The 23,940-nt window shown below is 35.8% G+C and overlaps 1 protein-coding gene across 1 annotated transcript; it reads left to right on the top strand.

Moving 5' to 3' along the window:
- Positions 1 to 5,046: 5,046 nt before the first annotated feature.
- On the top strand, positions 5,047 to 18,449 carry LOC144438536 (putative divalent cation/proton antiporter TMEM165). The gene is made up of 6 exons (XM_078127608.1): positions 5,047 to 5,366; positions 13,807 to 14,005; positions 14,670 to 14,845; positions 16,037 to 16,219; positions 16,829 to 16,934; positions 18,266 to 18,449. The coding sequence occupies exons 1-6, from the start codon at positions 5,184 to 5,186 to the stop codon at positions 18,355 to 18,357; spliced, it is 939 nt and encodes a 312-aa protein (XP_077983734.1). The 5' UTR covers positions 5,047 to 5,183; the 3' UTR covers positions 18,358 to 18,449.
- The last annotated feature ends 5,491 nt before the right edge of the window (positions 18,450 to 23,940 follow it).

The raw sequence follows: 23,940 nt of genomic DNA, 5'->3' as shown, positions 1-23,940 counted from the left end.
CTGCTACAAACAAACAAACAAACAAACAATCGACAAACAACAAACAAACCAAAATCCTGCATTGAAATTATTAACGTAAACAACAATTTTCAAATTGAGTAGTAAAATACAAAATGGCCATGGACTACTGAAGTTTACACTTACCTGCCTCCCCAACTTCCAGACGTATAAAACAGTGTTTCTGGTCCTGTCTTAGTTTTCGTGAACGAATCTTAAGAAACACTGTACATCGATATATCCCTTCATCATCTGTGGAGACGTTACTTAAAATTAAGCTAGGGATGCTTATTATGCGATACTTGTTAAGATCAGCATATTTGCTGTATCCACTGCTAGCTTTCAGAGCAAGAAATCGGTTGTTTTCCTTCCGTGTCCATCTGACCATTGTGACGTCATACTGTCTGTGTTTCGATGCTGGTTTAATAGGACAGCTAAGTGTAATGTTGTCACCAGTTGTGCTATGAACATTATAAATTCGTCCTGGACCTGCAAACGTTAGCTGGAACGCTAGATTGAAAACACAATAAAAGATTAACTTCCGTAATCGTCGTAAACCTGTAGGCCTCTTTACGGCACTCATAATGTGAACGACTCATTGCCGTAAGACAGCATTCAGAAATTTAAAAAAGGGTGGGGTGGGGGGGGGGGAGAAATCAAGTCCAGTCTGTTGCTAAAACTCCCCCCCCCCTTCTCAATTCCCTTCTCTAAAACTTGACCCCACCCACTTGTTCAAATCTTTCAAAAAACGGGTTAAAGAGTTATTAGATAGGACACGAGTCCCAGGATCAATTAATACATAGCAATGACTCGATCACACTGCTGCCATCACATTGATACTTTAAAAGGCATTGCATTGATTGTTTCCCACTAATATAACCACACATGAATGTTGGGAAGTCGCTGCAGTAATTAATCCTTGTGATTGGATTTAATGGCAGGCCTGGTGACCATGGCAGAACTCCCAAATGTACATACTACATAAGTTGTTGGAACTGAAGTCAACATCCCAACTCCACATTCTGATCTCCGTGTCTTACCACGCTGTTCCCGGATCCCGGACCCTTTCACGCTGTGAGATCCACTCCTTTCCTACATTCAACTGACAACGATGGCCTTGGTGGGGATGTCGACAGAAGTACGATGCGGAATCAGTGTCAGCGATGGGATGCCGAAATCACAAAGTTAGTTAATCCCATAATTCCATTTTCTAAAATATGACCCTTCCCTGGGAACCGATTTGTAAAATATGACACCTCCTCCTAATTTTCCGGGCCTCCCCTGTAATTACTAAAAGACTCCCTAAAACGCAGCACTTGGAATTTTGTTCGATTCGTTTATACTCTATGGGTGACCCTAAAACGAATGACAACATTTACAGTATGTAAACAGTAGAATGACACCCTTTACATTCAGTTAGTTGCATGACAACCTCTGCACTAGTACTGTTAAACAAGTGCTGTCATTCCAGTTTCAAAGCATTGATATTGCTGTCATTCCACTTATGCTATAGAGTGGCGGCTGTCATTCCACTTGTTTAACAGTGCAAGTTGTGTCATTCAACTAACTGAATGTTGAAAAGGGTGTCATTCCACTGTTTACATATATGCAAATGATGTCATTTGTTTTCTGTCATTCCGGTTGTCATTCGTTTTAGGGTCATCCTCAATTTATGCTCCTTCGGTTGTATACCGTTCTCGTCATATCTCGTTCTCGTCAAGGGTCCAGTGAATTATTGACCTTCGATGTCTAATCAACATTCAATAAATAACACAATTTTAAAATATAACATGAAGCTGAACGTCACACTCGTACTCCGGTGTACTTATATTGTGTTAACTAATGAAACGATTATCAAAAAGAGATGGACATGTTTAAATGGTGATATTTCCATTTTAGTACTAGTGGGTTCAGTTCACGTACCACTACAAGTCAAGTGCACAATTGTAAACTTATTTAAACTACTTAATATTCATGACTTATTAAATCGTACAGGCAGGTTTGAAAAAGAGGAAGTATTAAAGCGGGGTTGTATTATTTGTATTTCTGTCTGACTCAACCCTGACAAAGGTGTACCACATATGCTTATGCTATTTGCCTTCAGTCTTTTCTTAAACTTACTAATACGTCATATTTCATACCAGTTACGTCACACATATACTGTTACTTACCGTAGAGGGATCCACATACAAACACTGACACAAGCCGGACAATATAATGGACCATTTTGACAATTATTGGTTGCATTAAGGCAGAAATCTGTAGGAATGAAGAAGCGTTGCATCATATTTTTTTGTTCAGTTTCTTGCGTGAGCGGAACTCAAAGGTCAACAGTTTCAAATTGGAATGTTGTGTGGGTGAAATGATATGGCAAAGCAAATGACAGACACTTTATCATGGCTTTTAGTATGTCACTGTAGAATCGTAACGAGTCGGATAGTAGCAACGGTGTGTTTTAGGCAACCTGAAATTCTTAGCATACATGTAATAAATTCACGGTATTGTTTTGATTATAGAGTGGTTTGGAACATAGACCCTCCACCAACGTTGGTGGAGGGTCTGTGTTTGGAATGCTTCTGGAGTAACTTTTAATCTTGTAATGGGCGGAACCATTAGTTGTTGTATGGTAATCAAGTTATGACGGTTTCGATAACAACAGAGTCATGTGATGGTGAACAATTGAAAATTCTTCTGTCTCTGTAGACATAAGGGTTAAAGTTTCTGTGCGCCAATCGATAGACAACTCTGTAAAAAAGTCACTCTATCTCAAGAAGAGATGACCTTTTCACATTTCTGGCAATCACTATGTCAAACCTAGTCTTGTATATTGATGATATCAACATCATCCTCATCAATAATAATGTTTGTTTTCGTTAGAATAATCTCATCCGATAACCTCGAGCTCTCTAAGGCTTTATCCCGGCCCACTCCCAAATACAGCACACCAAACTCTCTCCGTTTCTTCCCCAAAATCCCCCTCTCACAATCACGATATTAAAGAAATTGATGTACCTTGAAATATACAACTTGAATCACTAAAGTACCATTGAAGCAGGATGGACATTTGACCACTTTATTTTATAGTGGTATACTGCGATCACATTGGGTGTGTGAGTCCAGGCCCGGGTACACTGATAAGTATGAGTGTGGGCACAATTCCCCGTACAATTTGACAGTGGAGAAGGTGTGATTGTTTTTTGAACATTGTCAGATCCCACAAAATGAACAGTGGTGTTCGAGAATTGCCTTCGACCCCAGACAACCAACACAAGCGTCACCGCTAATATCTCTTCCGTCTTCTTTCCAATTCTAATTGGGGACTCGAAAGGTTGTCTCCCCTGATCGGAGTTAAAAACTACCGTCCCACTGTGAAATCTAAATTTTTCCTGTCACCCAACGCGCAAATCATAATTTACCCCTTCCCAGCCACAATTCATGTAGAAAGGTTGTGAGAGATTTACATCTGAAAATTTATAACAAGAAATACAAGCATTTCGGAAGCCAGGTAGGACAGAAGTGCGCCATCTATGGCGACTATTTGTTTAACTGCTTACTGTAAACGTTTCATATTTTATACAACTCTTTGCACATCATTTAGGCCTACTCAAAGAATCTAACTTTTGTCTCCTTCAGAGTGTGTTCCCATGCACAATTAATTGTAGTTGCGAGGCCCCGTAAAAATTCGCATTAATTCACCTCTCCCTGGCTTTTTAGGTTTATACTGGAATCTTTTGGTTGTCGCTCGTTGATTTCTAACTATGTCCCTGGGCTCAACGTGTTGAGACACAGGGAGCCAAGGAAGTGAGTTACAATTTTGCTGCTAATCGTTGGAGAGCCAACACCGGGAGCCAACAGCGTCTACGGTTAGTGCAATCCAGACATGTCGGCTATTTTCAATTTCTTTTTTTTTCGGCCGAGGACATTTTCTTAGGCTAAATGATAAAAAAGTATGTTTCTGGTAACCCGACCGACCCTAGTTTAAGCCGCCGACTCTAAACATTTGCCACGGTTTTTACATTCACTGAAAAAAAGACTTTAGTGTAAAATGGTAAGAGGTTTACTTCAATTTCCGTGTAATTTTTTTTGCCAAAGTATCTCTGGTCAATCCACAGGGTGCTCAGGCTCAATTAGTTCTGTTTACAAATATAAACAAAACAAAATAAACATACAAGTAAACAAACAAACAAACAAACAAACAAACAAACAAATAAATAAACAAACAAACAAACAAACAAACCAAATAAACTGACAAATGAGTAGATACATACATGAGTAAACGACAACAAACCAACGAACACCCAAACACTGCCCCCCCCCCAAAAAAAAAAAAAAATGGTCACATATGGAAATTTCCATATGTTATCAATTCGGGGGAGGGGTGTTCGTTGCTTTGTTGTCGTTTACTCATGTATGTATCTACTCATTTGTCAAATTATTTTGTTTGTTTGTTTGTTTACTTGTTTATTTATTTATTTATTTATTTATTTATTTATTTATTTATTTATTTATTTATTTATTTGTTTGTTTGTTTGTTTGTTTGTTTGTGTTTGTTTGTTTTTTTACTTGTATGTTTATTTTGTTTTGTTTATATTTGTAAACAGAACTAAATGAGCCTGAGCACCCTGTGGTCAATCCATTTTTTAAATCCCATTCCAGATAAATTGCCTCTTTCAAAAATACAAGCTTCAGATTTCATTTCCTTTTACACCGTGCCTATTAGGCCAAACTATAAATTATGCCCTTTTGCTGTCAACTGGTGTCTCTTGTATATTATCGCAGGTGACGCCGGGACAATAATGAGGAAGTTGTGTAAGCTTATGTATGGGTTGAAGCAATTTCACAACAAAATTGAAAAAAAAAAATAAGTAAAACTACTACCTACCTACCTTATTTTTTTTTAAGTCATGTTATCGGAAACGAAAACATTTTATTTTTTTGCCTTACTAATACTAGGAGCGCCGTTATATGTTATAGATGGCGCACTACTCAGTCATGTAACCCGGAAGTACATCACCTCACAGCATCGCGCATTTCCTGCCAGCATGGCGGCCGTGGATAGCTTGAATGAACTGTGATCTGTGATTGTCGATATTTTTTTAGAAGTGTTTAGAGAACTTACCGTCCTAATTTTGTGTCTTTATGAACAGTTTGTATAAGAAGCTATATTTACACATATTGACGTCGCCATGGCTTGCGTACGGAGAAGCATTTATCGGTTTGTCCGAATGACTGTGGTCGTTGTGATTATTCTTAGTTTTGTTCAAAATTTAGTACTGTGTGACAATGATAACGAACTCGAACCACAACAAAAGGTCAAAGGAGACGAGTACATCAAGCAGGGTGAAGAAGTAAAAGTACAGGAAGATGCGGTAAGAAAAATTTGATTAATTCACTGTTAAGGACAGTTTTGTAGGTAAGGTACTACATTGTAGGTGGGTGTCGGTAGGTAATAAGGCCAATGATGCCAACGGGGGTGAGAAGGTTGTAAAATTACAGACGAGTGTGAAGCTACCATCATATTCATATTCATATTCACTTTCAAAGTTGACCTCTACTCTCAATGTGAATATGATGATAGCTTCACACGTTCATCATCAGATTCGAACTTCAAATTTGCACTTTTATGTACGACCTGCTCAACGGTAACTTGCCACATCATTTCACACAATATTGTTCATTTCCCACTCACTATTATAATACACGCTACAAAATTAAGGGCAATATTTCAATTCCAAGGATAAACACTGAAATAGGTAAATTTGCAATGTCATACACAGGAGCTATACACTGGAACAACTTACCTCTTGATGTTAGGTCCAAATCATCAAGGAATGTTTTTCGTAACTCACTAAAAGATTTTCTTCACCTGATATGAATATACTGCAACCCATGTTGATGTATAATGTACATAGTTTCATAGATATTTAGTTTTGTTTTCACTGCCCTCTTTATATTTTGTCATGTATTTATTATAAATGTTATTTACAGTGTCTAAGGAGACAGACTTGATTAGCAAGTAGCTATTTTCTGGTCTCCTTTTACCTACCTCAAAAATGTATTATTTATTTTATCTACAAATGTAAATTTAATAAGTAGGTAATAAAGAAGAGATATAAGATATATAAGAAGTCTTCCGAATGGGTACAAACAAGCGTTCGGCAAATCACAAATCCTTCATTGGCAGGTTGAAATCATGTGATTGTAGTTACTTTTCAATTGATTAGCGTGGATTTGCATGCTTTCTTCTTATTTTTGCAATTTATCCAATTTGCACCATGAATTATTGTTGTCATATATAAAACTAATTTGGATGTTTAGTATGCCTTTCCCATATCTTTGAAAATGAAATATCAATATTTGGGTGTACAAAAAACCTGTATGAGTAATGTAATAAAATACGGCCTGGCTGGGTGTGTTTTGATTTCCCGCAGTGCTGCTATCTTTGAAACCCTACTTAACACTTACACTGGTGAAATTTACACAAATTGTCAAAATAGTGTTGTCAAGATCACAATGTGTGTAGTTCCCTTGATCGGGATCGGTCAACGCAATCGATTGTGAAAGATAATGGTCCATGACAACAATAATTCATGGTGCAAATTGGATACTCTGGCAAAAATAACAAGAGAGCATGCAAATCCAGGCAAATCAAGTGAAAAGTGATTACAATCACATGATTTCAACCTGCCAATGAAGGATATGTGATTTGCCGAATGCATGTTCGTACTCATTCGGAAGTACTTCGAATCTGATGATGAATGTGTAAGCTATCATCATATTCACATTGATCGTAGAGGTCAACTTTTGAAAGTGAAGATGAATATGAATATGATGGTAGCTTCACACTCGTAAATTACAGATACTATGATTGGTTACGTAAGCGCTAAGCGTAACCTTAAACAACGGTCTGGTGTTTTTGCATGAAACTGCATTTGTAGTAGTCCAAGGAGGTGCTGACTTGAGTACGGCGTCAGATATTTGTATTTATATTTTTGGTAGGCATGACTACGTTCTCAATCCTAGTGATCTCAAAATTGTACACAATGACATGTCATTAGTAGGCCCTCGTTCAGTGACATTTTGACAAGCCCACACCATAGACAAAATCATTAATGAGACCATCCACCAACACAGACTCATACGATAAGGTCATGTATGTACTTGAAACTTGAAACGCGGATTTGTTCAAATTACGTCACTAATTAGTGAACGAGGACACAACATCTCATTATCATTCACGAACCGGAAGTAAACATTTGGAGAGAAAACTCGTCTTTCTTGTGTTGTGCAGTTCACAATATTGACAGGAAATTTGCAAGTCAAGTTGCATATTTTACATGGAGAAAAAAAGTGTTGACTTCAAAAGTGTCAACATCGGTGTTTGATTGCAAGTTTGAGAGCACTTTGATCCCTGACTAAGAACAGACGAGTCATAGTATTACTACCAAACCGAATATATCTGATTCCGTACTCAAGCCAGAGCCTCCTCCGACTACATTTGTAGGTGCCAGCATGTCGGTGGAAAATTTCATGGATAAGTCACACAATTAGTAAATATAAAATATAGCCAATTTGATTATTCAAATTAAACTGAATTTTAGAAGAAACACAAATTTAAAAACTTGTTTTTCAGTCCTTCATTAGTTGCTTCTCATAATTTTCAGAAAAAATGTACCTACAAATGTACAGCCTACATATACTTTTTTTGTTCTTTTGATTGTTCACTTCCTCATTGACCCAGGCCAAAGAAACTGACCATTCCCTAAGTATGACCATAATATCAGCTACTAGTATTCACTATCTACAATGAGAAAAATAACCCAAAACCATTGCACTACAACTTACAAGTACATGTACAAAATGTATCTCTGTTGTTAGATTTGGTTATGTTATGTTACATTATGATAGCTACATTATTAAGGTGTCCTCAAATCATACAGTACTACTAGCTTAAATAATTTTTTTTTTAAAAAGAGCCACATCCAGCCCTCTGGCCTATAGGACACAAAGAATATCAAATTAAATACATAAATAAATAAATATCACATACATGTACATCTTAGTTGTAAATAAAGTTTTTCTTACGGTTAAAGTCCTGATGTAAAAAGTTTGCAGCATCAAAGTAGCGAAGTAAATTTCTCAATATTTGGGTAGATCTCATACAATGATACATTAAACAAAATACCTGGTCAGCAACACTTCATTCTGTCAGATCCAGTTAGACACTGAAGAAAGACAAACGATATGCACGAAACATGCCTGTGTCTCAATCAAAAGTGGAAGATAGTGAACTTGTGTTTGAATCTTAGTGTTTCCATGATTGAATAAATAGTATTAAAAAATACCTTGTATTGATTTAACTGAGTGTACCTGAGGTCACGGCATCACACCAATTAAATGATGTAGTCTAAAATTCAGTTCTAAGCATTTGTAGTGAATGTGTTGTGATACGTTGCTAAGTACCTGGGAAGAACACCAGCTGATGAATTTTAATGTGTAGAGGTTTCTTTGAAAAAAAAATCATTATCAATTCAAGTACATTGTACATGTAATCTGATGAGGGCAAATGCTGATTTGTAATTACTGGCATGTGTATGCTTTGACACACTGACCTTAATTAACCTTAATCAAACTCTGAAGGGTCGGCAACACTTCATGACAATGTTCAAGTGTATCATGATGCTGTCTTATAAGCTATGAATTACAAAGTTCTTTCCCTAACTTATCTAAAGTCAGAAAGACAAGTGTTTGTGTAAATTGATACAACCTGTGTCTAACAGCTATAATTTGATGTTACTAATATTTGTACATCTAATGTATTTGTATAAAGATTGATTAAGTTTTAAATAATTTGGAGAGTATCGCCTTAGTTTATTGTAAAAAAATAAATTATACAAAAAATTTACACAAGCTGTAAGAAAAGAAAACTTGTAAGTTGGCACAATTCCTGAAGGCATGATGCATGTATAAAAAATGTAGATGTATTGAAACAAACAAGTTTATTGATGACAAGAGAACATGTTATGACCAACAAATGGCCATTTGTTTGCATGTATTGTTTTTTTGTGTATGCAGGTATGTTTATGTGACCTTGCTCACCTTTGTAACTTACATGTACATGTATGTAAAATGAAGCCTAGAAGGTATTTGAGCAATGTGGTGATGAGAATTATTCATTATTGATTGATTATGGGAATGTGTACATCATTGTGCATGTCAGATAACTATCTGGGAAAGAAAAGCTAAATGGTTGCCATAGAATGATAAAAGTATAGATTTAGCCAAACAAAAAGTGACTGTACTGGGGACACAAACTGCTACAAAAAGTGCATGCATCATATATTGTAGCTATATTTTTCATAACTCTAAGTTATATACAGTATTGAGAGAGCATCCATTTGTTTGTATATGTGTTGTATGTACATACATGTACTACATGTATGATATATACTGTATGTATGTATGTACATAACATGGTGAAGCTGCATTATCTAATTTGCATGCATGGATTCCATGGTAACTAGAAGATGTGAATATTTTACATTATCCATTTAGTAGTGATCTCAAAGCATTATCTAATTTGCATGCTTAACTGTATTGTAACTTAAAGATGCAAGTTTGAATTTCTTAATACGTACATATATGACCAAATTTGCATGCTTAAATCCTGTTGTTTGTAACTGGAAGATGCAAAGTAATATCTGAATACTAATGATTTCTAACCTAATTTTGAATTGTAATTGTCTTCTCAGCTATCACCCACTATAATCAACAATTCTTATGTTTCTATCAAACCTTCTTCTCAGCATCACCTAAATTCCACTCCCTCCTCTTCCTTGAACCTCACAACCCCTCCTCTAATACTAAATGTACATCAATTCTTGCTACTTCAAACTAATAATAAGGATAGATCTGACATTGACAATGATCAGGTGACACCAGTCACTGCTAGTTTGGCAGAACGAAACCTGCATTCGATATCCATTGGACGACACCAGCTGGTATGTTTTGTACATTTGTACAAATCTAATGTATTAGGGTGAATCTTTTAGGGCTTCAGTTGGTGTAAATTATTGATTGATACTTTCATGTGATTTATATTTGTACATATGTAACCATAATATGGTTACCATAGTTACAATACATTTTGGTGAATAATGAATGATGTTGTTAATTATGTCATTAATTTATTTGATACGTTCATGTAATTTATATTTGTACACATGTACATTATGTAATTGTAATACGGTTACCATAGTTACAATAAATTTTTATGATGATGATGATGTAAATTATCTCATTAATTTATTGATACATTCATGTGATTTGTATATGCAAAAATGTAAATATAATTATCATGCATTTGTCAAATTTTGTGTATGAAACGGATTTAAGGAAACATTTTGTACACTAAATTTGGTACCCTTTTGCTAGAATTTTATGTAAGTGTTGCATCGCACATGTCTTGATTATAATGAGAGACGACAAATTCTGCCAGTGTTTGGTATTTGAGTATTACACTGAGATAGAGTACACCATACCAAAACATGTTAATTGTCTCTTGGTCTTCAGAACAGGTGTAGAATATTACAATAAAATTGTATGTTTCTGATAACCTAACCGACGCTAGTTTAAGCCTTCGACCATAAACATTTAAAAAAAATGTAAAACAAAAAGATGAGAAATTCTTTCTCTTCTTGACCTATTTTCTGAGGCTATGTTATCGGAAACACACAATTTTTTTTTTGCCTAATAAAAATATGTGCACTTTGTGATCTCAACAAGGTGTGTGTGTGTGTGTGTGTGTGTGTGTGTGTGTGTGTGTGTGTGTATGTGTGTGTGTGTGTGTGTGTGTGTGTGTGTGTGTGTGTGTGTGTGTGTGTGTGTGTGTGTGTGTGTGTGTGTGTGTGTGTGTGTGTGTATCAGTTTGGTACATATGTAACTTGCATGTATTTGGGTGTAAATTAAATCTATGTGAGTTCCCCAGTCACATTATTTCTTGTTTTTCCACCAAATTTAAACTTGAAGTACAATATATGGTAATCTATGATACTGTTGTAAAAAGTAAATAAAATCACAAACTTTTGCTGAAAAAAATGTGATACATGTCAGAATAGATTTTAAATGGGGGCAATTTTATAATGTAAATAATGTCTGTGTACATGTACGTGTATGCATCTACATGTAGATTTGTGCATTTACATGTACATGTATGTATGTCATAGTCTAGAGGCCATCTGTGGCTTTGAATCTCAGGGTTTGTATGTAAGTTACATTTGTACCAAACTGATAACACACACACACACACACACACACACACACACACACACACACACACACACACACAGAGAGACAAACCCCATCTATATGTAGCTCAAAGGGAAATCATGAACCAAAAGGTGCACGTCATTGAGTTAGACAGGATAAGTGAGTCACAGCCATAGATAGCTTCTACATTGTGTACCTGTATATATATGTCATGACATACATTGAACATGTGTCTGTTTTTACAACAAATGTACTTTGTGTACGGTATATGTAGTCTAATAAGAATGTATTATAACCAGGTACTTGTCAGTGCTAGCCTTGCTTGAATAACACAATATAGTTGCACAATGGAACAGTTTTGATGGGTGCAGTTAGGACATTGTTATCCTTTCTACAACTATCACTTGGTATAAACTTGGTTTTCTTTAGAAAAAATAGTATAGGTCAAAGGCCAAGGTTTCAATAACTGGTTCTTGCATTGGTGTGACGTGATATCAGTTACTATAGAAACATAAGGATTCATTTGTCTACAAGTTGGGGTAAAACAGGATAAAGTGCAAAGCAAGTCAAAAGTTGTGTGTGTACATGTGTGATCAGTTTCTTTTAAAATAAAAATAACGGAAGTCCCGAGCATTTTCAGGAGTGAAAAATACAAGAAAGGGCAAAGATATGGGGTTCTGGCTTTCTAATTAGGTCAATTTTAATTCAATAGTCTACTGCAATGTAACTTTTGATGGCATTACAGACAATGTACCTACACAGGCTTCATATTTGTTTGTGAACCTAAAAGAATATTTAAATTTTTGTAAAAAAAGAAAAGAAGTTGTGAAATGCTGAGTAGGGATACCTGCTGTTGGTCACTTGGTGATCATAACCAAAGGTTCAACAACAAACATTTTGTAAGAAGGTTGAGTATAAATAAAGAACAATATGAATAAAGAGAAAACAGAACTGGTTTGTTGCAGCTGTAAAATGTACATACTGGAGTTTTAGTATGCTATAGTACATGTTCATGTACATTTTTTATGTGTACACATGTAAATAGATATATTAGGCCCCCCCAAAAATGTGTTTCCGATTACTGACCAATCCTAGTTTAAGCCTCCCACCCTGAACATTTTTTTTAACCGTTGAAAACAAAAAGATAAGAAATTCTTTGTCTTATTGACCTTATGCATGTCTCTTTACTTTCCCCAGTGATGTCAGTACATATTTCTCAAACTATCACTGAAGTGGTACTGTGACTGACATTTGTTTGTTTTTGGGTCGAAGCAATATTTTTCAAAAATAAAAACAATTAAAGAATAAAATAAAATAAACTCCAGATTTACCTACCCTATTTTCCGATGCCATGTTATCAGAAACACACTTTTTTTGTCTTATACTGTATATTATTGTTACATTGAGAAATCTACCATATTTGTAGCTATTTTATCAATTTTTGCCACCCACTAAACATAGCAGGGGTGTGCAAATCACTTTGTGAACTGGTGGTCCTCAGACCAGTGCCTTAAAAAATCCAGTGGTCCTGCTGAAAGAATTAGAGGTCCCAGGTCCCGCTAATGTGAAACATTAAATCTTACCTATCAATCTGTATATTCAGATGACTTTTTAATATAGTTACATGTATTACCAGTAAGGTACTGGTCTGACGGACCAGAGAAGGTAAAATATGTGTGGTCCGCCCAAAAAAATGCTTGTCCTGGTTCCGGGACCAGTGGATTTGTTCACCCCTGCATAGTACTGTATACTGTAAACCTGGAAACTTTTGCTAGATGTAGTTTTCCTTATTTTGCTGCAAAAAGCAAAACATGAAAATAAGTAGTGTCTGAAGTGCCTTCTTGTATGACAGTGCAACAGTTTGTAAACATTAGTCTTTGGGAACTAGTTGGAGACTGTTAAAATCACAAAATTTTCTGGCAGTGTAAATATACATGTAGCATTGATTACTTTAACTAACTAGCTTATCAGTATACTTCTCAGATAGTATAATACATGTATACATATATGTACAAGTACAAGTTCATAAATTCATAATGGTTTCATATTCGGACTTGACAACCATATGTGAACCATGATTGGGGCCATTACCAACTCATGAATTTTGGACAAATGTCTGAAGTCACGCATGCATTATGACTTCAGAAAACACTGACAGAGTCATGGTGGATACAGTGTGCCCTCTAAGCCAATTTGACGTGCCACTGATGCCCATAATTTCTAGTGATGCACCACAGTTTGTTGTTCCCCCTTCTGTTACTACATGTACATGTATGTGGTGACTCACATGAAATATCAGTTTTTATTCTTTTAACCCAGAACAGCAAAATTTGGCTATCATTAGAGTGCACTGGGTGAATATCTGGCGAAAGCTTTCGTAAGCTATTTGAACATTTTAGTGCTGTAATACAAAGTTGAATTCATGAAGTTAGACTGAACATTTGCACAGATATATGAGCTTTCACCACACTATAATATATATGTACATGTATTGGGAAGATGATGACTTTATATAATCCGTACTATGTATTTTGCACACAGGCAAAAGAAGTTGATGAGAACTCTGCATATGCCAGTCTTGGATTTCTCCATGCATTTGTAGCTTCCATATCAGTTATAATTGTGAGTGAGTTGGGTGACAAAACCTTTTTTATAGCAGCAATCATGGCAATGAGGCATTCCAGATTAACTGTCTTCAGTGGCGCTATGTCAGCACTTGGAATCATGACAGCACTCTCTGGTAAGTGACAGTTTCATTACAGAAAATATATATTGATTTATACAGCCTATTGTACATGATGATGTATACATGTACACATGTGTGACTACTATTGAAATGAAAGCAAGTTTTCCTGGTATTATACAAAATGTACGTGTACATGTACTGCCCATGTCATGTTATTATTCACTGGATTTGTTTCTATACAATCACACACAAACCAATAACAAATTACACATTCTACACTATAAGATAACAAGATCACAGTGTCTTGCTACATTTTGTCTAAATTCTAAATGAAATAAACTGCAAGTACATGTACATTGTACATGTAGACACATTTATGCAGGGTCAATGTTTGGTATCTGCAGTTTGATGTCTGCATTTGATGTCTGCATGGTAGCTAGTTAGTTCACATAATTTAGATAGAATGTCACAAAAAAATGTATTCATTCAATCTACAATGTAGTTATCTTTTAAAGTGTAGCATATGCAGTTTCTTATCAGTTTCTGCTCAGTTGTATTGAACAGAGCCAGTGAACACTAACTTGAAACTGGCAGTACGAGGTCCCCCCATTCAATTAAAGAATGATGTACCAGGTGTATGTACATCATTTGTAGTTTTTTTTTTTTTTTTGAGTTTTACTTACATTTTGTAAGATGAGAGTGTATTTTCTACCTGTAGCATTCCTTGGCTGGGCAACCACCATTATTCCAAGGAAATACACTTACTATGCCTCAACAGCACTGTTCGCAATATTTGGACTGAAAATGTTAAAAGAAGGCTGGTATATGTCACCAGATGAAAGCCAGGAAGAACTGGAAGAAGTACAGGCAGAGCTCAAGAAGAAAGATGAAGAGGTAAGAATCATTAGTGGTACATGTTTAATTAAAAGAAATCTTGACTTTCCAAGAATCATCACTCAAATTTTGTATTCAAGAAATCTTGACTTTCCAAGCATCATCACTCAGATTTTGCATTCAAGAAATCTTGACTTTCCAAGAATCATCACTCAAAGTTTACATTCAAGAAATCTTGACTTTCCAAGAATCATCACTCAAATTTTGCATTCAAGAAATCTTGACTTTCCAAGAATCATCACTCAAATTTTGCATTCAAGAAATCTTGACTTTCCAAGAATCATCACTCAAATTTTGCATTCAAGAAATCTTGACTTTCCAAGAATCATCACTCAAATTTTGCATTCAAGAAATCTTGACTTTCCAAGAATCATCACTCAAATTTTTCATTCAAGAAATCTTGACTTTCCAAGAATCATCACTCAAATTTTGCATTCAAGAAATCTTGACTTTCCAAGAATCTTCACTCAGATTTTTCATTCGAGAAGTCTTGACTTTCCAAGAATCATGTCAAATTTTTCATTCGAGAAGTCTTGACTTTTCCAAGAATTATCAGTATCGAATTTTCAGTTAAGCAATCTCAACTTTGCTAGAATCATGTGTCAAATGTTCTGACTCTCCCGACAATAGTGAAAAGTCTTGCATGGCCCCATAGGGTTGTTATTGACAGGATTATGATTGCTTCAATTAGACATGGCAGGCTAGGTAAATTTGTCCAAAATTTTTTTACATTCATCACTTCTGAAAGCTTACTGATATTTTGCATGTGGCATTCTGAGTTCATTTGGCCAAAAACTTTTGAAAATGGGGTATATAAAGGGCATCGTTGGTAATATATGCAAATGCAGGAAATTCAAATTGTCAAACACAGCATTGTCATTAAAGGTTTTGTTTTCACCTGTTTCCTTTCCCCAACAAAATATGTGATTTCTTATTTTTGTACAAACTGTTTGAATGCCTAAAGATTGCAAATTTACTTTAAAAAATGACATTTTTTTGTACTGTTTGTGTTATATACAATGTACATGTAGCGTAAAACTTAAATTTAAGCACAATTTGTGCCTGGGCCTGTTATGGCTTTAAGTTCACCAGTCAAGTAAACCTACTAGTATTGTACACTCTAGAGAAATTGTGTTTGTGAACCCGAATTTAGATTTGTGACATGATCTTTAACTGCCTTTTAATTCACAGAGAGAAAGAGACAAACAAGCCACAATAGTACAGGACCCAGAATCTGGCATCATACGAGGTGGTCGTACCAAAAAAGTCTTTAAGTTTTTATCACCTATATTCCTAGAAGCTTTGGTATTAACATTTCTAGCAGAATGGGGTGACAGATCACAGATTACTACAATTATTCTAGCAGCCAGAGAGGTAGGTACATTTGTACATAATAAGGATAATAGTAATCTTTACTCGTCCAAGTAAATTCGGGTCTCCACTAGTGTGCAGAGTACCCAGATAAAACCTGTGACGCTTCACAAAGTCAAACTGAGCATCATCCCTCGTACATGTACATACAGTCCTGGTTAATTTTCAATCAAACCTAGACAGCACTGCCTGGGTTTGAACCCAGATGGCAGCGGTAAGTGGTGTATGAGCTAACTGTTTGACCACCACCAACGTGCTAGATTGAGTACTTGTATTTATTACATATTATGTAGCAGTGATTACTTACACCAGTGTGCATGCATACTAGTGAGATTTACATTGCAGTGCAATACAAAATACATTGTGGCATATGCAAATGAGGATGCATATTTTGGGTCAAAACCTATGGGAGAATTTTTCTGATATTTATCAGAGATGTTCCTAAAAGTGTCAAGATGAAGAATGACCGAAGACAAGCAGTTGTGTATTGATATGCAAATTAAGTAACAAACTGGTTTAGGTCAAAAACACTAATGACTGCTGAGTGAATTGACCTTATAATTGATTAGATTGAATATGTATAATTACAACATATTTTGTTTATGTTTACAGGACGTATTTGGTGTAACTCTTGGCGGCTGTATAGGCCACGCTCTTTGTACATCGCTAGCTGTTATGGGTGGCAGATTTGTAGCTCAAAAAATATCTGTTAGAACTGGTAAGTTAAAGGCACAATTGAATTAACACAAACATTACTAAGGAGCACAGCTGTTGTTTAAAAGAATTGAAATGGAACATACATGTATATGTACCCAATGATTTTGAGGAATATAAAAACATGTGTGTTTAGTTACTTTAATTGACATGTTGTACATTTTGTAAATTTTGTTTTGCAGCCATAGCATTCTTTTATAGCCCAAAACGAACTACAACAAAATTCGATCAAATGTAGCTCGAAGTCCGCCTCAAACTGTGCTAAAACTACCTACTAACAGCCAGTTTCTCTATTGAGCACAGGTCTAATCTTTCACTCCTTGGTGTTTAATTGTAAACAAATTGTTGATAAGGACAAGGCTGGGTGATGGCCGGACCACACAGATTACATGACACACTTGTAATTGTATTTAATTTATGCATATCAGACACTTCAAGTTTTCTGCCTGGGTTTATGTGTGTGTGTGATATGTCATATAGTAGGTAGTTTTGGCACAGCTTGAGACAGGCGTAGAGCTACATTCAGATGAATTTTATTCTATATATACAGCAAAAGACAAGACATTATCTGACTGTTATTTACTTATAACTGATCATCACTTTTGGTATGTCATGTGCCTTAGTCGTAAAACTGGTTATCTCAGCCGTGATTTACAGTACTGTTTCAACAGTGTCACATGCATCAGTGTTCTCTGGTGGAAGAGATTGCAAGGAGGGCAACTTTTAATTTGACTTGATAATTTACATATCAATAACATGGTAATTTGCATACTGATTTGCATAATGGTCAGTATATAATATACATATCTTCCACGAACATATTCTGACATGTTTATATATAACACGTTCAAACTGTGACTGGTATTCTTCCCGAGGACTTTAAAGACCTGGGATAAACTACCTGATCACACAATAAAACTTGCAACAATACAGCTATTCAAAGATGCCATTGAAACAAAATAAATTGTTCGCATTTGACTTGTTACACCAATAGATCGTAGCATATAGAATGTATGTAGGTGTGTTTAGTCAGTAGCACCCTCGTCCAGTTGCTGAATAGACTTTTGACGAGATTTAGCATAGATGTAAGATTGGGATCAGCCATTTGTCATGTGAAAGGCCATTTGTCATGTGAAAGTATCGTTATAATATTGTCATTCAATGATTGTTAAAGCTCAAGGATGATAAAACATGTTTGAATCACTGCAAAAACCTGATAAGCATGGCAGCCTGGATGGCAAGGAAGATATTAGGACCATGCTTTCTCTACAGGGGAGAACACTGCAAATTATATGTGTATGCTCATTTCTGTTTCTCTTTTTACTTCCTTTACAGTTACATTAATTGGTGGTGTAGTATTTTTAATATTTGCCTTCTCGGCCTTCTTCCTCGAAGATGATGCGTTAACCCCATCTGTTGTCTCCTAGTAGCAGCTAGCTAACCAAGTCAGAAGATTATAAACTACGTGATGTAAAAAATCAAACATAAAATTTATTCAATATACATTATTAATTGTATGCTGTCATGTGCCATGCACATGTTCACAAATTATTTGTTTTGTGAATTTTCAGTTGTTGTATTTGTCTTTAAGTTTTTTTGCAAATTTTCAATTATTTACCTTCTAACTTTCTAGTAAGTTTACAGTTATTGTACTATCTTACTTTGACACAATTTTTCAGTTGTTGTACCCTCTAACTTTCTAGTAAGTTTTCAGTAGTTGTACCCTCTAACTTTCTTGCAAGTTTTCAGTAATTGTACCCTCTAACTTTCTAGTAAGTTTTCAATTGTTGTACCCTCTAACTTTCTTGCAAATTTTCAGTAGTTGTACCCGCTAACTTTCTCGCAAGTTTTCAGTTGTTGTACCCTCTTACTTACTAGTAAGTTTTCAGTTATTGTACCCTCGAAGCTGTTTGTAATTTTGGATCGTTTTACTCTCCAATGTTTTCAGTTGTTGAACCCTCTAACATTCATGTTATATGCCTGTGATGATACTGTCATACTGAGCTCAAGGTCACAGTATATGTTGTCTCTGATAACATACAGTGTACATGCTCAGTGTACAGTTCTTGAGATTGTACTGGTCACGATGACCATTGGTTGAATGGCTGTAATATTCTATCAAATGTACATGTTATATGTAACATCGCTAGTGATTCTGTTATTAGAATGCTGTAATAGTACTAGTTTTGTTACTCTATAGTAATGTAGACATTTACTATTACATTTTGAAAAGATAGAATGATGGTGTCTTTGAAATGTTTTCAAAGTACCATGTCCTGTACAAGTAGAACTTTTCTCAGTCAAAATGCTAAGGCCTGAGATAAAGTTGGGCAATTTGCAGAACGGTTTTAGACAATGTCTATAACCTAATTATAGTGTTTTTATTAGTTGATACAAACGACTCAGTAGTAGAGTGTAGAATAATATGGTGTCAGTACTGGTACAGTAGTACGTATTAAAAACTTCATTACTTTACCAGTCTAGTCAAGGCAGTTATGAAAGGTGTTAAATTGTGGTGCTCCCCTGTAGTGCGCGAAGGGCGCATGTCAGTAGTAATCCATCACAAACTGACAGGCTGTCGTCACCGAACTGCACTGATATGCAAATGTCCAACCAGGACTCTGCCTCCAGTCTGTTTAAACTCAAATCACGTGGGGAAGTGATGACGTCATCATGTTTATATGAACATGGTTGGGGGGTGGGGGGGAGAACAGAACTATGTGCTCGAACAACTGCCTTGAGTAGACTGGTAATGTAATGAAGTTTCTAATACATAATACTGTACCAGTTTGGAACTAGACTGTAGTACTTGCATTGTAATGAAACATTGCCATCAAATGAAAGAAACACAGGGCTTGTACCAGATCAGCATTCTCGTATTTTGGCAATTCCAGTTTTTATTGTCATACACGCATTGTTTACAGTAGTGATTCCAGCCCATGAAAGCTGCCAATACATTGATAAATCAACCCAAAACTAAGACCATGTGAAATATTCATTTCTTTTCAGCAGGGTACAAGGCAATCATTTTATTGTTGTTGTTGTTAAATTGCAATATTCAGGGTAAATTCTGTTTTTTTTCCAATCCTTTACCTTCCTCAGGGATGTTCAAATGACTGCAGAAGCTGAGAGGAGAGATATTGCTTCTGTCGAAGAGCCTGTTAATTTATGCACAGTGCAGTCACAAAAATTTAGTTTCATATGTCTGAATATATGATTTTTTTAAACAGATTATAATGTAATCTGATCAATACTAACACAATATTTCATTGACAAAGAATACATACATGTACATGTCAATTCCTTTGTAAAATTGTATAGGTAATTATTGAAAAAAAAGAAAGAATGGAAAATACTATAATTTGGTCTTTATCTCAGATATGATCCTCTGTATGGAAAAACTACTCTGGCAGTAGAGGTCTCGGTTTATTAAGATAGACACAAACTAAAATTATTGATGTAACATGTTGATATATAAGCTATTTGAATGGATGTCGGTTTCTTTGTAGTCATAGTAGGGGCATTTCTGATGACTTCCATGATCTTGTGGTGTACATTTTTGGGGACTTTTTATGTTTACACTTGATCATAGGGTGATTAAATTCGCACATCAGAGGTATCGCTATCACCCACCTGTGTAATCCACCACTTTGAAAAACGATGATTTTAATTTGTTTACGTCAGATTTACATGTAAGTCTGAATGAATTTTGAAAGTAACTATGAAGTTTTCATTCACAAATTAAATATTCAAGTGCTCTTGATTATAGAAGGAATGCTTATATCGCTTTAATCTAGTAGAATGTAGACTGCGAGATACGTCATGTTGTTCAGCCACATCAGGCTTCTAAACCTGAGTGATGGTAGCTGATAGGGTAGTCTGTAAGGTGCGCAATGATGGGGCGCCCTCACACATCGATCAACTCCTTGCACCTACTGATAGGGTGGCACAAATGTTTGTACAAAATGAATAGTGTTTTTGCTGAGGTTGGGGAACACCGATAACCTCATAGAGTCTATGGTAATTTTGTTTGGAAACCCAGGTGAAATGACATGGGAACCCTAGTAGATTTTACCTACTTACCACCCTAAGCTTAGCAAAAACACTTATGAAGTTAAATTGATGAACAAAACTTATAGTAGTTTGGGTTATATTACAGGGGAAATTCTTTTGTGTGGTTGTTATTGCAGTTGTACGATATGTAACCAATGTTATACCTATTTGCATATTATGTAAATATGATGCATAACCAGATTCTTGGAAGTCTTGCCCTTATATTTCACAACACATGTATACATGAGTATAAATTTGCATAAATGTGCATAACCACATACCTAATAAAAGTGATATTTTTTTCGGTATCTAGTTGTGAAACATAATATCATCACACTGATGACATCTATGAGTTTCAGACGAAAACTGTGTAGATGGTTTAAAATTAGATTGCCTAAAAGGTAAGGCCCCCCCCCCAAAAGAATTGTTTCTGGTCAGCGCACGCATCACTTAAATACTCTCGCGTCGTGTTTGTGTGTGTTAGTCCAGCCCATGCAGTCTGCAGATCCGTGGGGGAAACACAAAAATAATCCTCCCTACTTCAGTGAAGACAACTGCAGAACCAATCATGAACTAGAAAATGACATCTGTCCCACATACACACTTGCTCTAAAGTACTAAAATAAGAACAGTAACTGCCATAAATAGTAGATTGGTGACAGGTTTGTTGAGATTTAAAAAAATTCGTGTCGTCGCACCATATTAGACAAACTGTCCTGACCAGAAACAAGTTGTTTTTTTTTGCCTAAGTTGATCACAATTAATACCTGTATATACAATGGAGTAAGTATGAATTTGTATGCTCCATGTACCTAATATTATTGGTTACCTTTCCACAGGGTTGATGTAAGATGCATTTGCAGTTGTCAATTTTTCTAGATTTTATATAAAAAAAATCTAATTCGGACGAGTACATGTACTTTTAGTTTCACTTGTTAATGTAAATTTAGCATGTTATCAAAGTATTTTAATCATTACAAGTATGCACCTCGAAAATAAAGTCTTCAATATTTACTGTAAACCCTTTTTCAATAAAATTCCAACCCATCCTCAAAAGAAATTTAATGTGTCAATGTCATCATGCAACATATTTCAAAAGAAATAAAAAAAAATCAAAATTTAACCATGTTATACTTCATAATGGCCACGAAATACAGTGTTAATATGTCTAAGGAAAAACAGCACATTGCAGCAACGTCGTAAACCACAGTCTCTTTTACGGCACCGTCCAAAACGTACCCGCAAAGAGGTACTTATTTCGTTACTTTAGTAGCAATATGTGTGCTTGTTTGTGAGAATAAACACATTGGTGATTTCCAGACAAGCCATGGTGAACAACCAAATTTTGGGAAATGATTTACAAAGGACTCGACCATGAAAAACTTTTTATATGGCAAGTTTTAGATGATTTCAAGTTACTTTGAATTCAAGCAAATTTTTCCCCAATGTGATGGTCTGAAAGGGACCCGAAATATTTTGCTCATGAGTTGGAAATAATTAAACCTCAGGAGCGGAGTAAATTAAAAAAACAAAATATATTTAGTGATGAGTTTGATGACAGCCTCTCTCTCTCTCTCTCTCTCTCTCTCTCTCTCTCTCTCTCTCTCTCTCTCTCTCTCTCTCTCTCTCTCTCTCTCTCTCTCTCTCTCTCTCTCTCTCTCTCTCTCTCTCTCTCTCTCTCTCTCTCTCTCTCTCTCTCTCTCTCTCTCTCTCTCTCTCTCTCTCTCTCTCTCTCTCTCTCTCTCTCTCTCTCTCTCTCTCTCTCTCTCTCTCTCTCTCTCTCTCTCTCTCTCTCTCTCTCTCTCTCTCTCTCTCTCTCTCTCTCTCTCTGTGCATCTATGCAGGCTGAATTCTCATCACTCCTTGCTGTCATCCTATGTAATCCAGAGGAAGGATACCCATCAGTTGTATCAACAACCTCTCGTCAAAGACAAATAGTAGCAAACTTCTTCCCCACCAATTTCCCATCCAATTGACTCAGATTATAATTCACTCCATGCCCAAAGTATGAGTGTTGTTTATAACCTGCTTTTGGAGGAAGCTCTGAATGTATGCAGCGTTTACCTTCCGTAAGAAAGGTGATATGTTAGGGATGAAAAGTCTGTCTGTGTGTCTGTTTGTCTGTCTGTATCACCATTTTATTAAAAAAAAGACTGGCTAAAATTAAAGCTAAACGAATTATTTTGTGTGTACTGATACCAGCTGTATAATCGTACTCGAATATCCTTGTACTGTGCGCCCTCTTCGACCACATAGACTGTGATTATTATTATCATTATTATAATAGAGATAACCATTGGTTGACGTGTACGTGTGACTGCCAAGCACCGTGTTTTCTCGGGCTTCGTGAAAACACGGAGCATCACAGTCACACGTCAATGAGTGGTCACTTAGCTCTATGAGGGCGCACAGTACAAGGATATTCGAGTACTGTCATGGAGTACATTATGTAGATGGTACCGGTACATACAAAATAATTAGTTTAGCTTTAATTTTACAGCTCCGAGGGCTGTGAGAGAGTCTAGGTGCATTATTATTTAGAGTAATTGCTAGAACTAATTAGGTTTTGGTAAACATAACATGAATATTAATGACTGATTTACGTAATCTAAATGTTCGCTAATTAACTTATAGATCGGATGACGCAACTGGAAACTCAGAAACTGTTGGAAACTCTTGTTACGGTTTAACCTATCCCAATTTGAATATTTCCCAAACGATCTAAACATCGCACATCACGATAAATAAACCACATCTGTAGCCAATCTTGCTGGAGAAATCGCCAAGATAAATCCATATGATCTTCGAACAAACAAATTTTTGTTTTATAAATCTTTCAATAGGCTGAGGAGCGAGTTTGCTGCCAGAACGCAGTGCATTTATTAACATGATCACGACAATGCAAATGAGAAAAGTAAATGTTGTTTATAGTTGGGCTCTGTACTCAGTGCTTGAAT

This window comes from Glandiceps talaboti, chromosome 8 (assembly GCF_964340395.1).
Source record: "Glandiceps talaboti chromosome 8, keGlaTala1.1, whole genome shotgun sequence".
NCBI lineage: Eukaryota > Metazoa > Hemichordata > Enteropneusta > Spengelidae > Glandiceps > Glandiceps talaboti.
The sequence above is the reverse complement of the archived record's forward strand: the minus strand, read 5'-3'. Positions and strand labels throughout refer to the sequence as shown.

Coding starts and splice junctions, on each gene's coding strand:
- LOC144438536 (XM_078127608.1), top strand. CDS start 5,184: ATGGCTTGCGTACGGAGAAGCATTTATCGGTTTGTCCGAATGACTGTG. Junction 16,220..16,828: donor TTATTCTAGCAGCCAGAGAG/GTAGGTACATTT, acceptor TTATGTTTACAG/GACGTATTTGGTGTAACTCT. Junction 16,935..18,265: donor AAAAATATCTGTTAGAACTG/GTAAGTTAAAGG, acceptor CTTCCTTTACAG/TTACATTAATTGGTGGTGTA.